At 38.2% G+C, this 18,607-nt stretch overlaps 1 protein-coding gene across 6 annotated transcripts in view; it reads left to right on the top strand.

The window, feature by feature from the left end:
* Nucleotides 1–18,607, top strand: part of KLHL3 (kelch like family member 3) — a 385,747-nt gene that overhangs the window by 151,885 nt on the left and 215,255 nt on the right. For 2 of the 6 annotated variants that reach the window (XM_074290825.1, XM_074290826.1), the window contains exon 1: nucleotides 7,835–7,990. The exons of 1 other annotated variant lie outside the window; for it this stretch is intronic. In XM_074290825.1, the coding sequence (XP_074146926.1) occupies nucleotides 7,932–7,990 (59 nt within the window). In that variant the 5' untranslated portion in view covers nucleotides 7,835–7,931. Of the gene's footprint in view, nucleotides 1–7,386; nucleotides 7,743–7,831; nucleotides 7,991–18,607 lie in introns of those variants that run through there. 3 more of the 6 variants (XM_074290822.1, XM_074290821.1, XM_074290820.1) reach the window with 3 other exon arrangements.

The following is an 18,607-nucleotide window of genomic DNA, read 5'->3' on the forward strand; positions in this document are numbered from 1 at the left end:
GGTACAAAATAGCCTTTATTTCCATTCCACAGAAATGTAGAAAATGAAAAGATTTCATTGAAAACACATTAAGGGTTCACAGTAGCCCTTAAAAATTTTGGTATAATTCTCTGATCTCTCCAATGAGTTCTCTAGGGTCTTAAAGCTATTCAGATTCAGAATCCTAGCATGTAATTTAGACACTCTATTTAGAAAAGAAATAAACTTGGGATTGCTAATCAGAACAATCCTAGAAGCTATTGCTATTTAAGGAAATCCCCTTCTTTCTCTAGAAAGCCATATTCTAACTAGGAGACTGGGGTTTCAGAACGCAACATTATCAAGAACTTCTTGACACCCCCCTCTACACATGCCCCTCTAGCATCCAGGAAGTTGGAGTTCAGGAACTTTGAGCATTCAGAACATGTGCTTCTCATACAAACAGCTACTACATGGTTTGAGAATTACCATTACCTCTTTGAGATTGGGGTTGAGAGCACAATATCCAGAAACTTTTATTCTCCAATTATATGGGTAAAAGTTTGCCTGCTTCTGCTACCAGTATCTGCCCCAAGGGAGCCTTATCAACTATGAAACCTGTCCCACTCCCTAGCTTGAATTTGCTCCTAACACCGATATTCTTTTAATATTTTCCCAAGTAACAATGCAATAGGGGGAAAGAAATAATAGACTCTTAACAGCTTCCTTTTAAGTCCAACATAAAGGAGTGACTTTTCTAACTCATATTTCTGTGTAATAGCAGTGTGAGCCACTGGGTCAGTCATTGAGACTTAATCAGGAAATCCTTCTCCAGCATGTCTAACAAGAGAGATTCATTAATATTTTCCAAGGGGAGTTGCTCTCAGAAGTCCCTAACAGAACTCTGATTCTTTATCTGGATGGTTAAGACTTAAAACATATTTTCAGACAATTCAGAAGTAGATAAGGTAAGGTTGAAGATCCCTTAGGATATCAGACTGCTAGAAAGATTTTTTGGGTGCTTTGGTCACTCGTTCCCTGTTGCTCTGGAAATAGGTAGAAAATTCACATTTCTGGTGGTGTCTTCTAGAAGACTCTTAAGAGAATTAGGGCCTTTTTGAATTAGATAGGATTTGTTCACTAAAACAATCTTTTTTGACACTTGACACTGCTTCTTCCTAAATATCCACAGGATATTTTTGGGGAAAAAAAAAAGATCTTGTATGTATAGTAAAGTTAGCTGATTTGCCCAAGAAAATACCCACAATAGATACTTGATGCTTGTATCAGGGAGACTGGGTTAAAAAATTTTCTATTCTATTCTAAGGTCCCTGTGTGACATGGGAAAAGTTATGCTACCTTTCTGGGACTTCAGGCTCACTTCTAAAGAGATTTTGACTTAATGACTTCTGACATGCATTCTAATTCTAGATCGGTGATCTTCTGATTTGCCTGGCATTGTCTGGTTTGTCAGAAAAACATAGAAAATTATAAAGGTTTATAATTCAGTATTAGGTGTCCCTGTTTTATGGTCCTCTCCTTGTATGAATGGGGATGCAGGTCTCTTTTCATCATGGTGGATTGTTATCAACTTTGATGACAGTGGTAACCCACAAAAGATTTGAATGTATGAGGTTGAGAGGTCCATGAGTGGACTTGTCAGTATGTGAGCTACTACTGAGTGAGAACTGGCTGACTTTTCTTCTTATTCAGACTTTAGGTCTTTAAAGAGAGCTAGAGCTTTAGTTTGGGGTAATAGTTTTGGACAAAGTGAACAGGTAAAAACAAAATGTAACTTTAAAAAAAGATCTATTTAGTCAAGGGGTCTTTTTGTTACCTTTTTTTTTTTTTTTTTAATCTGGAGCCCAAACCACTTGCAGCTAAGATTGTGGAAGATATTACTAGTTTGATCAAATGAGATTTATGTACAGGGCTTTGTAAACTTTAATGCACTGTACAAATGAGAGCTATTATCCAATAAAATATAAATTCCTTTGAAGCCAGGGACTTTTATTTTGTTTTATTTTGAATATTTATTCCCATTATCTATACAAGTGTCTGGAACATAGTAAGTGCTTAATACATAAATTGAATTGATACGAATATCTATCCCAGGATGGAGGATGAGATACAGTTAATGAATGGATTGTGAAAGATTAGGGAGTAGGAGAGGTAACAGGAGGAAACAGAGGAATGTGTGTTTTGATAATTAAGGAGAAAAGATAGTAAAGAACCTACTCTTTCACCTCTTGTGTTTAAAGGACTTTTTCTCCAGTGGGCCTTGCTGGTGCTCCCCTAACTGCATAGTTTGAGAAATGAGTCACATCTCTGTGCCATCATTGGGCAGCAGTTGGCATAGGGTATCTGGAGGAATTGAAGGCAGTCACCATAAAGGAATTAGGGTGCTAGAAAACTATTCTCTTAGACATCTGCTCAGTCACTAGGGTCTTGTGAAGCAAGCTTACTTGTGGGCTTAACCTTTTCTCTTCCTACTTAGCCTTTCATATCGAGTAGACTTGGGTGAATTCTTTTGAATCTTTCTTTTCTTTAATTTCAGATGTGGTATCCCCTCTTTGAGAGAGAGATGATGAACTTGAAATGTAAAAAGAGATGGAAATGAACTTTTAAGACATAACTATTGTGGGTATTTGTTTTATGGAATTATGTAGATCCTTTTTAAGGCCCTGGTCAATCAATTAACTAATTGCTTAATGGGAGAGGGGCAGAAGGATAGACAGATTTAATTGTTAACTGGAAAAATAAAGAAAATAAAATTTAAACAGTTTAAAATGGGGCAGATTGTTTAACTCTATTATGCTCAATAAAATTAATCTGAATTCACAAGTATAAAAGGAATGAACCTAGAGACCATGGAAATAAAAATGAAATTTATGTCTCAGGGTCTGATTGTTGTCAATGAAGCATGGAATGAAAGCCTTAGACTGGGAACCAGAGACCCAAATTCTAATCTCAATTTCACTTCTGATTTGCTGAGTAGATTAGAGGGAAAAGTGTGTGAAATAGTAAATGGGGCATCTGACTCCTACTTTACATGCTTACCAGCAATGTAATTTTGGACAAAGTATTAATTTAATTTCTTTCAGATTCAATTTCATCCACAAAATATGAATGATAATAATGACTACCGAGGGTTATTTTAAGTATCAAGTGAGAAAAGTATTTAAAATATACTGCAAATCTTAAAATACTATTTAAATGAGTTATTGCTATTGTTGGTATTTTCTTGGGCAAACCAGCTAACTTTACTATATACATGAACGAGCTTTGAAAAATTTACAGTGCTTCACACATGGGAGTCAACATATTTTATTCTACCAGTTACTGAGATATTAAGAATTGTTTGATCTTTAGGGTCTGAGAAATTTTTTAAAGGATGGTAAGAGAATTCCCAGGGCTAATCCAAGGCAGCCTAACAGTGGAAAAAGCAATGGATTTGGAGTCAAGGATTTGGAGTTCAACTGCTAACAATTTCTTCACTTACCTATGTCAAACTGATAAATCACTCAAATTGGATCCCAATTGCCTCGTCTGTAAAATGAAGGATTGGACTACCTTGTAAGGTCCCCTTTAACTCTAAATCCATGAACCTTCAAAATTTCTGTAGAACATTCTCCTTTATACTGTCCCTTAATATTTCATAAGCATGCATGTGGAAATCTTTGAACACTTATTCCCTGGGTTGATATTGCCCACTCTTCTGTATATGGGAAGTCATGGTATTGCAAAAGTGAGTGTTACTTTGCTTTTCTATACTATTACTTTCCTAATGGATAATGATACCTTGGGAATGAGTTTCTTTGTTAGTGATTGACTATCAGAGCAAACATCTGATGATTTTTTTAAAAAGAGGGGAAGAAGGGATGAGAAGCTAGAGAAAAACAATTTGTTGTTGTTGTTGTTGTTGTGAAAGGAGAATGATATCAGCCAGTAGTGTGTGGTGGAAGCTATTTGAATGTCTCTGTTCTGTTCAATGGCACTGCTGTGTTAAGAGGTTATATAAGATGAGCAAAGAGACCCAAAGTTGGAAATAAGATCACTGAGGTTTTAGGACCTGAGTGCCAACACTTTCTTCACTTACCTATGTCAAATTGAGTAAATCACTCAATCTCTTTGGATCCCAGTTGCCTCATCTGTAAAATGAGGGATTGGAATAGCTTTTAAAGCACCTTTTAGTTTTAAATTTATGAACCTTCAAAATCTCTATCAAATTTTCTCTCCTATACTGTCCCTTAATATTTCATAAGCATGTGTGTGGGAAATCTTTGGATACTCATTCCTTAAAATAAATGTTCTTAGATGTTCTTAGGGTCTACATTTATTAGTTGTATGTATTGAGCCTCAGTTTCTTTATTTTGAAGTTGAAGATGATATCTGAATTATCTAGCTTAAAGGATTACTAACATACCATATAGCTCAATTATGATGTTGTGGAATAGTAATATGGAAGGGACTATAGGTTCTTGAAGGGAATATGAAATGGAAGACAAGCCATATAATTCTGGTGATGAATTGTGTGTCTTTTGTTAGAGAGTTTGCCTGGTTAAATTTAGAGAAGCTTATCACTACAGGGTTTATTGACCATCAGGCAATTAATTTATTGGGAACTGAAACTTATTAAAGCCTACTAAGAAATATCTACACAGATGAAATTCTGTATCTTTTGAGTACTGACATTATTTTTATTATAAAATAAGGACACAAGAGTTTGCTTAATTAAGAAAATTTATTTTAAAAAGATGTTGTTGAAGCAGGTAACACTGCATTACTGTGCCCCTTAACTCAGACTTTCCTGTCCAAGCCGCCTTGTTCCTCTTCCATTCAGTACTTTAATTCTTGTATATCTTTTCTGATTTCTCTGTGGACACTTTCTGTAGAGGATGACAGTATGGTAACTGGCAGTCATATTGTAGAGTTCAGCAGAAACAGATTTTGGTATAAGTAGTCTTGAGGAAATTGACAGGAAACAGAAAGGAAGTGACTTGACCAGTGTCACATAGTGGATTAGTAACAGAGTGAGACTAGAGACAGCCCTCAATCTGAGAATTCCACAAAAATGAAACTGAAAGGGATCAATCCTTTCTCTGCCACTAACTTGATTATAACACTGGCTTGGTCACAACCCCCCCAGACCTCATTTTCTTAATCTGTAAAATTAGGATATTAGATTTGATAATCTTATTTCTGGGATTGAAACTAACCTGTCTGGAATGCAGAAGCTTTGAAAATGCCAGAAATCAGACCAGCTGTTCTGGCTCTCACAGAGATCATGAAAATCAAGAGAAAGACAGACAAAAAGACACTGGTATACTTCCAAAGTGAAGTCATATGTAGAAAAAGTAGAGTCCTTTATTATTATTATTAGCTGGTACCTTAATTGCTTTCTAACCACATTGTTGCTAAGGAAACACAAAATAAAAACAAAAAGTAGATAAATCAGTTAGTGTATGAAGGGACTATGTGAAAATTGGGTCCAAGGAGAAACTTTAATACTCTCAAACTGCCTCTCCTCCTATCTGGGCAGGTGGATTATTGTTCCTGCAGATCCATTCCCATAACATCTTTGCTCCTGAAGCTTCCCAGCCTCTGCCAGTCAATGAGCAGAATGAAGTAGGGGTTTTGTGCTAGGTCAGACCGACGAATTACTGCAAATTGAGTGTAGATTCCCAGAATGCCTGGGAAAATACATAGCTTGTGCAAGCTATGCACAGGCTAGGCAGATGTGAATACTTCATTAAGGCAGGGAAATCACACCTGTCAATAGTGTCTCCTATGTAAGGAATTGTAGGAGGATGATAATCCTTCTCTGGGAGGAGGTTTCTTTTCTGTAAATCCTTTTCTCTCTGGGAGCAGGTTTCTTGGGAGGCTTCTGGAGCCTCCAGCCAGAAGCAAAGGTAGACGTGGGAATGAATCAACTCTGCCTCCAAGAGTGTGGGATTGTGGGTTTCCCAGAAGTCAATTATAGTTGTGAATCTCCATGAGCAGACTTTTCCTCTAGTTCTTGTGAATCTGCTCTTGTCCAAGTATCCCCAGTCAGCACCACAGTAGAATCTCGAATCCATGGGAAGTCTTCTCCTTGACCCAATCCAGACTCTCTACTTCCAGACTGATTCCTTTCAGACTTCTTTCTTCCAGACTGACCTTTTCCAGACTGACCCTGCCTGCTCAGTGCTGGCTCCTTTTATCCTCCCAGAGGTGGGTACAGAGGCTTGTGAGTACTCCCACAAGCTTCCTGGGAACTTTACAAGTAATGAGCTAACTCCTTTTAAAGGTGTAAATTCCTTTAAAAGTTTGAACTAAAGGTGTGAATTCTGAGCTAGAGAATTGTTAAGTACCAGCTTAGTACCTAGTAAGGAACCTAACAGGAGGATACAAAGATAGACAATTTATTTACTTGCTTTTCAAGAAAGCATAATGTTGTTGATGTGAGAAGACATACTTGTTTGAAAAGATAACTATAGTAGCAGAACTGGGCCATATAAGGGAGATAACTTCAGTTATGGGGAACAGGCAGGAGGACAGGGCATCAAGTAAGGCTAAGTGTAGGAAGTAGTATTTGAGTGATACAACATTTAGTTAGCATTGAGAAAGAAGGGAGGAGGGCATTCCAGACAGGGAGGATGGGCATGAACAAAAACAAGGATGGTCAGAAAGTGCTTGGGATGGCTTTGAGCAGAACAGAGAGAAGCAGAAAATTTAATACATCATAGTAAGGTGGTTAAATTTCATTGCTGTAAGGAGGTTTCCAGTTCTTTTCATTATATTGTAGTTCATTGTTTCAGTTATTTTGCAAAATATTTGATCTTTATTGTGATAATACTCCTCTTGTAAAAATCAGCAGTATTAATTTTATGGTCTCGTTTTGGCTACCATTATTTTCATGTTACCCCTTATATATCATCCTCAAACTGATTTTTCCTCAGTCATTTTGGAAACTGCTCATGATAACCAGGAGGGGAGAAAAGGCCCTTGGCAGTACCTTACTGGCAAGCTTTTCCCCTTTCTCCTTTCCTCTCTCCTTTATTACATTCCCGTTTCTTCTTTTCTCTCCCCATTCGCAGTCACTTTCTTTACATGAAGCTAAAGGCCTCATTTTCATATTATTTGGCCGAATGGGAGAAGAGACGGGTGGAGCAAGATATCTTTGAGCTGAGAGAGACTGCAGGAATGACTGCATGCAACAAGGAAGAAAACCTGATGCTTGTGGCTAGAACCTTGTTGCCCCTGAACTCCTCCATAGAACAAATGGGTGCCCTGTGGGAGCATCGGGGATGCCCTCTCAGGGCAGATGCAGGAGCAGCTGGAGTGATGGCAGCGCACATGGTTTAGCAGGAGCCGCGGTTCCTAGGAGACCAAGTAGCTAGCCCCAGAGGGGGAGGGTAAAGGGGAGGAGAAGGAGTGGGTTGCCGCTTTTAGCAGCTGAAAGGGCTGCAGGGAGCTCTGGGTAAGACATTTTCTACAGCTGCTGCTGCTGCCGCCGCCACCGCCGCCGCCGCCGCCGCCGCTGGCGGCTCTGCAGTGTTAGCTGCTAGGAGAGAAGCAAAGGAGAAAGGGAGGAAGGTTGGAGGAAAGAGGATTCAACTGCAGACATGCTGAATCACTGTCCCTGATTCTATCCCCTTCCAACCTGGACTTCCATTCTCATTCTCTCTTTTCACTTACTGTCTGAGAACCGCGGGAGAAGAGGATCTGCTAGCCGGGCTGGGAGCCGGGCTTCGTGCCGGACTCCCGCCGCCTTGGGAGCTGTGCACAATGGAGGGGGAAAGGTATGTGTATTTGTGTATGTGTGTGTGTGTGTGTGTGTGTGTGTGTGTGCTCGCGCGCGCGCGCTCTTGTGAGTGTGTGCGCGCGGGTATGCACTGCAATCTGTCTCCTTTGTATTTGCATTGGGGAAGTAGGCTGTTGAGAGGATCGAATCAAACTGCACAGCCTATGCCGGATCCAGGCAAGCACTGATGCAAACCCAAATTACCCTAAAATCCCTCCTGTCTCCTGAAATCTGGCCGGTGCACAGGTAGGCACCTACAGACTGACAGACGGATCGATTGCATCCACACCCAACTCAGAGCGTGCGAAGAAGATAGATTTCTTGGCTCAGAAGTAGACCCGGGCTGTGGTGATGACGGATTATCTAATCCATGCTCATCCTAGGCGACATTTCCTTTCCCAGGCTCTGGGTTGGTTTGTGATTAGGGGTCGGGAGTCGAATTCCATATGTTACAGTTGAGAAGGGCTGAGAATATACACAGCTTAAGTATTTTATGCCTTTGAAATCGCTAGTGAAAGCCCAGCAGAAGCAGGGATGCAATGCTTGTTGTGCCCTATTTGGAGCTGCCGTCTGCTTGAGCACTCGTGTCTGTGTGCAAATTGCAAAGAAAATAGTCATCTCGACTAGTGATCTGAACAGTTTCATTTTGATTCCATATTTTTAAAATTCATGATGGAGAAAAGAATGCTTGCCACAGTGAATCCCAGAACCCTTTTCTTCAGACAAGGAACTGCACTAAAAATAGGAATTGTAACCATGACCCGCTTGTACACACACAAATCACTAAAAACCCTATTACTTAATGACTTAATTTTATTTGTAAGGGAACATATCTGGTTTAGGGTGTGGATTTATCAGTGAGAAGACCAAAATATCTTTCAAGATGGTTAAAAAAAATTTTTTTTAAATGTTTGTGGGTGGGAAGGAGTAAGATGAATGGGAGTAGTGGCCTTTTGAAGTTTCACTTCCATAAACTAGCAAGGATTTTGGGTTTTTGTAAAGAAAAGCCTCATACGAGACCCCAGGGTAGCAGCTCTTAGAAATAATAGTGAGTTGGTGGACTAAATAAGAAGGAAGCTAGGCAATAAAAACCCAACACAATAATAATAAGCATAACTGAGTCGAAGACTACCAAAAGGGGAATCTCTGGAAGAACTCTAAAATCCATGGGTTTCCTCTGAACTCCTGTAACTCTGTGGGAATCCCAATCTGCACTGTTTTCTCTATAGCAAAGCATTGTCACCAGGGTCTCCCAAGTATGGGAATCTTGTTTCATTGCTGTATCTCTGCTATAGTATCTGAAGAGGACCCCGTTGGACAGTATATTTTATTGCTGTACTCCTTACAGAAAGAAAACAGATTGTGTTCAGTAGATGAAGTACAAGTTAGAAATTGATTTTTATTTCTTGAGAAGATGGCATCTTTCTTTCTTTTTTTTTTTTCTTTTCCCAATTTTCTTTTTTTTTTAATTCATTTTTCCAAATTATCCCCTCCCTCCCTCCACTCCCTCCCCCCATGACAGGTAATCCCATATATTTTACATGTGTTACAATATAACCTAGATACAATATATGTGTGTAAATACCATTTTCTTGTTGCACATTAATTATTAGCTTCCGAAGGTATAAGTAACCTGGGTACATAGACAGTAGTGCTAACAATTTACATTCACTTCCCAGTGTTCCTTCTCTGGGTGTAGTTATTTCTGTCCATCATTGATCAACTGGAAGTGAGTTGGATCTTCTTTATGTTGAAGATTTCCACTTCCATCAGAATACATCCTCATACAGTATTGTTGTTGAAGTGTATAGTGATCTTCTGGTTCTGCTCATTTCACTCAGCAACAGTTGATTTAAGTCTCTCCATGCCTCTCTGTATTCCTCCTGCTGGTCATTTCTTACAGAGCAATAATTCCATAACCTTCATATACCATAATTTACCCAACCATTCTCCAACTGATGGACATCCATTCAACTTCCAGTTTCTAGCTACAACAAAAAGAGCTGCCACAAACATTTTGGCACATACAGGTCCCTTTCCACTCTTTAGTATTTCTTTGGGATATAATCCCAATAACAGCAATGCTGGGTCAAAGGGTATGCACAGTTTGACAACTTTTTGGGCATAGTTCCAAATTGCTCTCCAGAATGGCTGGATGAAGATGGCATCTTTCAAAGATTGATGTCTCAAATTTTGTCTCCCTGCTCTGTTGGCAATAGGTATTCAATGTTGAGTTCTTTCTGAAAGACTTGTTAATTAAAAAGGTTGTCAGGAAGCTACGATTTTGGAGAATTGTTTTCCCAATCTGGTGGGGGATAAATGGAGTTTTGGAACTTTAAACATTTTCTTTCAGTTTTGTAGGAATCCTGCTATCAGCAGCCAGAAACAGACTTTATTAAAGCCCTAAGATGGAGGGACATGGTTGAGAATAAGAAGGGACCATTATGTATGTGTTTAAATTTTAGAGGCAGAGAGGTGAGCTCAGGCAGAGATCAGACTCTTGGAAAGTAGGAAGTGATGCTCAGGGACTGAAATTGTCTAGTGGGTCTTAGAGCAGACGTAATAATAATAATATGAATGTACTTATATAGCTCTTTCACTGTATAGTGTTTAGAAGTGTATGGAATACTTCACATATATTATCTCATTTTAATCTCACAGCAACTTTGGGAAGCAAGTTGTTTTTAATCAGATGAGGAAAAAGTGATTTCACTAGGTGTTGTATAGTTAAGGGTTTGGAGGTGATTCACCCAGGTCTAATTCCAGATTATACCACATTTCCTCTCTGAGAGTATTAAATTTAAGGGACTGACATATTTAAAATATGTACTCATTATCTGCTCAGATAGAAAAGAACTGTTTCTATATCCCACTGTCAAGCACAAAACCTGACACATTGATAGTTAAAATTTAGAACTAAAAGGGACCTCAGGGCCCTTCATTTTAGATGAGGTTGTTTAGATGACTTGTTCAAAGTCACACAATAACCATTAAAGATAAGATTTGAATCTTGATCCTCTCATTAAGAAGTCAACATTTTTTAGCCCCCTCAAACAGCTTTTATTACTGGGCAAGTTTTCTTCAGGGCAGGGTATAATGCAAGGGGTAAAGCCAATACCATCATTACAGCTTTATCAATATTTTCCTAGCTGCTTGACTAATCAGTCAATCAATTAATTAATCATCAAAGGTAATAAATATTGAATTATTGGGAGGCTATGGGAAATCTTTTTTTTCCCCTGAGGCAGGGGTTAAGTGACTTGCCCAGGGTCACACACTGTGCCACCTAGCTGCCCCCGGCTATGGGAAATCTAAAGAAGGGAAAATCTGTCTACCCTTACTCCCTTCTCCAGGAGCTCATGATCTAGTATTTCTTACCTTTCCTTCCCTCCCCCTCACTGAACAAGTAGTTCAGGATTTCTTCAGTCCTTGACTCATTGATTATTGATAGTCATTGATTATTTAGGAGCCTTTTTATGCAAGGTCCATTGCTTCATTGCCTGCCTTTTGGACTTTCATAAGTACTTTTCCCCATTCATAAGTACTTTGATAAAAGGCTATTTTCTATTTTTACCCTATTATTTTTCCTGAACAAGCTTGAATAACTCCCTACTTCCTAAAATTAAAATTCCCTCACCATAATCTTGGAATCTTATTTCCCAATACAATCTAGGAGTCTTCCTGAGTTCAAATCTGACCTTAGACATTTACTAATTGTGTGACCCTGAACAAGTTAACCCTATTTACCTCATTGTCCTCATTTGTAAAATGACCTGGAGAAGGAAATGGCAAACCCCTCCAGGACCTTTGCCAAGAAAACTCCAAATAGCATCACAAAATGTTGGACCTAACTGAAGTGATTAAACGACAACAGACCTAGTTTGCACTTTTCACTTTCTGTATTATTATCCCAGAATATAGCCACTCTTTACTGGCTGTGTCTGATTCACTTGGAATGCTCACTCTTCTTCCCTCAATTAAATAACATCTTTCTTTCAAACTCCATCTCTAGTCCTTCCTTTTCCATTTGGCTTCACATATTTTACCAACTGATTTTGCTCTCCCTCTTTTTCTGAAGTGTATTTGGAATCAGAGGCTAGGGTTGTTCAGGTCCAACTCACCCTTTTTTTTAGAAGAAGAAACTGAATTGAATATATAACCCATGATACTCACATACATAGTAATTAGCAAACCCAGCATTTATACTCAGATCCTCTTGACTCCAAAAAATTGTGCACTTTCCTAGGCAACTTCCTGCCTTCATTAATTTTTAGCTCTCTGCACAAGGAAACCTCCCCAAACATTTATGAGCCATTCTTTGGTTGTCTTTAAATTAAAAAATTAAAATTTAAAATTTAAAGTAAAAAAAAAGTCCAAAGCTTGAAAATATATGATTCTTTAATCCCCAAGAATAATTTGTATTTTGATGGATTTTTTTCTCAATCTTCCTACTTTCAGTCTATTTCTCTCTGTTAAGTCTCTACTTTAGGGATTTGAAGAGAAATAATGACCTTCTTAAGCTTGTCACTTAATCATATAAATCATCTGTGGTATAGACTATAGCTAGAAGAGGCTAGAAGAAATGAAGTCACCTTGCTCTGAAGTCAAATTGAATCCAACAGATCTTATACCTGCTCACCATAATTCCTTCCTCTTTTTCCTATCCTTTTCCTTATATTGAATACTCCTACCCTTACTCAGTTCAGATTGTAAAAAGATCTTTTATTCACACATTTACACTTTCCCTTAAAGTTTGCAAAGCATTTTATATATATTATCTTATTTGACCCTTAAAATTGTACTGTGAGATTCCCATTTTACAGATAAGGAAACTGATGTTTAAAGAGACTTAAAAGACTTCCTCTTGTTTTTGCTTTGCACATTTTGTTCTGAGAACTATAATGAATCCATTGCCTCTGGGAAAAAATTGTTAATTTATTCATTTGATTGCCTTTTTATTCACCTTCTCTGAGACTTTCAAGATCAGAACTCTATTCACTGATCATCATTCCTTGATGGTGTTTTCATTGGAATGTCAGCTTCTTATTGGCAAGGACTGATTTGCTTTTGTTTCTGAATCCCCAGCATTTGCAGCAATGCTTATACATAATAAGTGATAAATATTCATTCATTCAATCATGAATCATTCAGTTCATATAGTTCAATTCAGAACTATAGCTCTGGAGTTGGAGTTAATTGTCATTTAACATCTTAACAGCCTTAACATCTGTAAAATGAGGGTCCACACCTCTCTGTCCTTCCCCTTACACAGGAAGAACTAAAGAAAATAAAAGTTAAATAATTTGCTGAAGTAGTAAGTGAACCAAGATTTGAACTTGGGTCCCATGACTCCTTCAAAATGCCTTCAACTAGATGAGAATCTTAAGAAAAGCATGTAATTTTCCAAATTCTGATTTCCTATCATGCTCAGCTTCTATTGTCAATATTCTAAATCCTTCATGAAATATTTCTCTTTATGCTGAATAAAGTAGCTTCAGAAGATGGAGCAAGGTAGATATGTTTTCTACTTCACAAAAGAAAATGGATATTGACTAGGTAGAATTGAAGGGCTCTCAGGTACCAGTATGACCACTTCTGTAGCTATAGAGTAAGTGTGTGGATATGGAGATCTGTAAGTAAATAGGCATTTGCAGTGGCAGCCTTGCTTGTTTCTAACTCATTTGCAGTTATCTACATCAGCCACGTGACCTGGTGGAAAGAATGTAGGTTTATGTTCCCAATTTTCCAGGATTCTAAGAAAGAGCAGCTTTGGAAGAAATATATGATAATGTGAGAAATATGGCCTATCATTTTTCTTTACACCTTGCTTTGCCTAGTACTTGATTCCTTTTGCCTGGAATTAGAACTGGGGTTTTAATTGTAAAGTGCACCATAGGTCAGTTGATTTTTCTTCTTGGACTACCTCTTCCCCTTTCTTCCTCAAAGTTTTGCATTTGGACTTCTTATATGGGATCACTGTACAGGGCATAAAGTTAGTACAATATAACCAACATGGGTTAGGTGACATAATAGGAGATAGTGACTTAGGCAATAGCAGTAGTTGTAAGTGCCTTTAAGTAGCTTGTAGTCTATATGCTAATGCTTGTGGAACTAACTTCATAAAATTCCACTCAGAACATCTTTATGAAGTGCCTACTATGTGAAGGTTACAGTGCCAGGCTTTGGGGAAGTATAAAGACCAAATAAAATATAATCTTTGACTTTAAAGAGTTTGTATTTTACTGAGTGGTGGGGTAGGATGGGGAGTATACAAATACAAATTAAGCAGATGCTAGCTAATTTGTGTAGGGAGATAGCTCTGAGAATTAGGGGGAATCAGGAAAGGCTTCTCATAAGGGGAGGTACCTGAGATGAGCCACAAAGGGAGGAGGAATTTGCTTTTTTCACATTTGACCCAGGAAATATTAGGTGTCTCTGTGAATCTGATGATGCTCATTAAAAAGGTGATGCTTTATGAATTCTTAGTCATATCTTCACTGCCACGTAAAAGTACATACATGGGAAAACATATAGGAGTTTGAGTAGAAGTTTTTCTTTACTTGGTTTTGTTTTTTACCTTGAAAAAATTTTTTTTACAATATATGTGTGCAGAACCAAATTTCTTCTTGCACAGGAAGAATTGGATTCAGAAGGCAAAACTAACCTGGGGAAAAAAAATACAGTTTACACTCATTTCCCAGTGTTCCTTCTCTGAGTGTAGCTGCTTCTGTCCATCATTGATCAATTGGAACTGAATTAGATCTTCTCTTTGTTGAAGATATCCACTTCCATCAGAATACATCCTCATACAGTATTGTTGTTGAAGTGTATAATAATCTCCTGGTTCTGCTCATTTCACTTAGCATCAGTTCATGTAAGTCTCTCCAAGGCTCTCTGTATTCATCCTGCTGGTCATTTCTTACAGAATAATAATCTTCCATAATATTCATATACCACAATTTACCCAACCATTCTCCAATTGATGGGCATCCATTCATTTTCCAGTTTCTAGCCACTACAAAAAGGGCTGCCACAAACATTTTGGCACATATAGGTCCCTTTCCCTTCTTTAGTATTTCTTTGGGATATAAGCCCAGTAGGAGCACTGCTGGATCAAAGGGTATGCACAGTTTGATAACTTTTGGGGCATAATTCCAGATTGCTCTCCAGAATGGTTGGATTTGTTCACAACTCCACCAACAATGCATCAGTGTCCCAGTTTTCCCTCATCCCCTCCAACATTCATCATTATTATTTCCTGTCATCTTAGCTAATCTGACAGGTGTATAGTGGCATCTCAGAGTTGTCTTAATTTGCATTTCTCTGATCAGTAGTGATTTGGAACACTCTTTCATATGAGTGGAAATAGTTTCAATTTCATCAGATGATGTATTTCTATTGTAGATCTGATACCAGAATTTTGGTTTCTTAGTGAATTCTAAAATTAGGTTAAACTGGTATCTAGAAAAATGCTTGATTACAGATGGAAGCTTTTTTTGGAGCCAGAAAATGAGAATCAGTTGAGGCTCGAAGTTGAGAAAAGGAAGAAGTTTGTATAGATATGTCTTTCTCTATATTTTATATCTATATATAGAGAGACAGAGACAGAGACAGAGGAAGGAAGAGAGGAAGTGAAGGAAAAGAAGGGAGAGAGGAGAGAGAGGGAGAAAGGGAGGAAAGGAGAAAGAGGGAGGAAAGGAGAGAGAGGGAGGAAAGGAGAGAGAGGGAGGAAAGGAGAGAGAGAGGAAAGGAGAGAGAGAGGAAAGGAGAGAGAGAGAGGAAAGGAGAGAGAGAGAGGAAAGGAGAGAGAGAGAGGAAAGGAAAAAGAGAGAAGAAAGGAGAGAGAAAAGGAGGAAGGGAGGAAAGGAGAGAGAGAGGGAGGAAGAAAGAGAGAGGGAGGAACGGAGGAAAGGAGAGAGAGAGGGAGGAAAAAAGGAGCGAGAGGGGGAGGAAGGAAGGAAAGGAGTGGGAAAGAAAGAGAGAGAAGAAGAAGAAGAAAGAAGGAGGAGGAAGAGGAGAGAGAGAGATTGAGACTCTAATAAAGAGGAACTATCTAACAAGTAGAACAGTGGTGGGATCTTAGAAGGTAATGGATTTCCCTTCACTGGAGATCTTCAAGCAAAGAATGGATATTTTGTTGAGGGTATTTTTATTTAGGTGCGTGTTGAAGTAAATAGCTTTTTAGCTCTGAGATTCTGTAATGGTATATATAATCGTACTTCTCTTGTAAAGTAGAATTTATTTAGAAAAATTTCCCCTGGAATTTGAATGAAAAAGTGCATCGTATAATTTGGTGCTATGGTTCGCAGGAATGCTTTTTCTTAAATTTGTTTACAAGGAGAAGAATATAGAGATGGCAATTTCTGTAGTTTTTGGATGAATAGTGCTTGCCATGATGGCTAAATTCATTCTTTCCACTAATAAATATTAAGTACTACATGCACAGCTTTTTGTCCCTGGGGGAGATATACAAAATGAGACTAGACATTTGGTTCCACGGTACTTGCCCTCAAGAAGCTAATAATAGATGTTCAAAGCCTAGAATGTTTTCCTTTGTTTCTATCTTCTGAATTTGTTTCTATCCCTGACTTTCTTAAGTCCAACAAAAATCCCATCTTTTAAGGAAGCCTTTCCCAACCTGTCTTAATTTGAATATATTTGTTTGTTGTCTGTCTAATTCATTCATTGCTATTTGAGAGCAAGTATTTTCTTTTACTTTTTTTGTATTGCTACTAGTTATCACAATACCTGGCTCATGGTAGACATTTAATAGATGTTTATTGATTACATTATAGTCACCTCTATTGGTGGTTTAGTTAATGTTCTCAGATTCGGTTTTCTTGGGGTCTCTGGGGAGTAGCCTTCCTTTCAGTAATCCCCACAAGAGTAGCCAGGTGTTAAAGTCCAAATCCTTTATTATCTCCTTCCTGGGACTGGGCAGCTTTTTGGAGACTCTTTCAGACCGGCCTTGGTCTCAGTGGAGAAATGAAGGAGGAGAGAGCCTGCCACCAAGGTGGTGTGAGATGGATGAATGAATCTGAGTCCAAGGGCTTGTGCTTCATCCTCCAGTCTGCTTGTCTTCTGTAGCTCTCTGAGTCTGGTTGAGTTTGTCCAAGCTCATATGCTCTCTTATCATAAGGGTGAATCTTGTAGAACTATATTAAGTAGCTAGTACATGTACTGAACTAGAGAACTGTTAATCACTGTGCTATGAACTAGATAACCATTGTCTCATCAATTCCACTGACTTAGCACCTTGTAAGAATCCTTGTTTCAGTTTCAGAGTTCTGGCCCATAATACTATAATATAAACTATTAAATGTTAAGTGCTTTATTGAAGTGACAAAAATATGCTTTGGGATGTTTGGGAATAAATATCATTATTGGTTGGGGGGATAAAGAGAAATATAGGAAAGCCTTATTGGGAGAGTAATTTTAATTCTAAACTGTAATGTTCTCATCTCTAAAATATAATGTTCTCTGGAAGCAGGTTTCTTGGGGAGTTTCTTGAGGAAGCCTTAGTTTCAGTTCAGTTTAGTAATCCCAAATGCAGCCAGGAGTTAAAGTCCATATCCTTTATTGTGTACTTCAAAGTCCTGAATCTTTTCTTGGGCCTGCTTAGCTTTAATAGAAGCCTATCTCTCTCCTTGGTTCCAAGAGCTCCCTCTGAAACTCTCTAGCCAGCTTCAGCCTCTTGTCCTCCCAATTTCTCCAGCCAGCACAAATATGGAAGTTGGAATGAATCTTGACTCCTCCTCCCAGAGAGTGGGCTTGTGGGTTTCTGACTTGTGAATCTTCTGGAAGTCAATCCTAGTTGTGAATCTCCTGGAAGTCCCTAGTCTTTATATGCTCTCCAAAGGTGTGAACTCCAATGTGTAAACCAATGTGTGAACTCCTTTAAAGGTGTGAACTAAGCATCCTGTTTCAAGTTCTGGCCCATAACACTAAACAATAAAAGTACTTCTAAAGAATTTAATTGTTTAGAATAATAACTAACATTTATAAAATGATTTGAGGTTTTTAACTCTGGGAGATAAGTAGTAGAGGTAATATGCCAGTTTTGCAGGTAAAGAATTAAATCTCAGAGAACTAAAGTGACTTGAAGGATAATTTAGGAGTATTTTAGGGGTCTGGAATGGATGAAGGAAGAAATCATATCATAAAAGTGGGAAAGCGTAAGGCATTTCACCTAATGATCAAGTGATAGGAATGACAGGAGATCAAGCTGGAAAGAACAGCTTGGGGCCTGATTGTGGTGGGCCTTGAATACCAAAAGTGTGTTGTCCAAATCATCACAGGAATCAGGAAGGCTTTTCCAGGTTGGATATGATAAGATAGAAGTAGCCTTTCTGGAGCCTTAGTCTGTGGCAATGTGCAAGAAACTGATTAGAGGCAGGAAAAGTTAGTACTATTACATTAAAGCAAGCAGAATGAGCAGTAAAAAGGGTTTGGTTTGAGAAACTGGAAACTTGATCTTTTATTTCAAGGAGCTAACCTGGTAATAATAATGGAAAAAAACTGAAATGCTCTCAGCTTAACCATTAGTAACCCATGTAACACTGGGCAAGTCCTTTTTACCTTCTCGGCTTCCACATCATTCTCTGTAAAATGAGAGAGTCCTGGAATATGTTTGGGCTACCTGCCCCAAAATTATCAAAATATTACCACCTTTATGAGTTGATCATGACAGAATAAGAAAATATCAATATTTTGATATAACAATAAGAAAAGAAACAAACATTGTACTCAGAGTATCTGGGTTTAAATCCTGGCTTTGTTACTTAATACTTTCATTATCTGAGATGAGTTTTCTCTAAATGTAAAATGAAGAGGTTAGTTTAGAGGTCATATTCCAGGATTTCA

This window comes from Sminthopsis crassicaudata, chromosome 2 (genome assembly GCF_048593235.1).
Source record: "Sminthopsis crassicaudata isolate SCR6 chromosome 2, ASM4859323v1, whole genome shotgun sequence".
Taxonomy (NCBI): domain Eukaryota; kingdom Metazoa; phylum Chordata; class Mammalia; order Dasyuromorphia; family Dasyuridae; genus Sminthopsis; species Sminthopsis crassicaudata.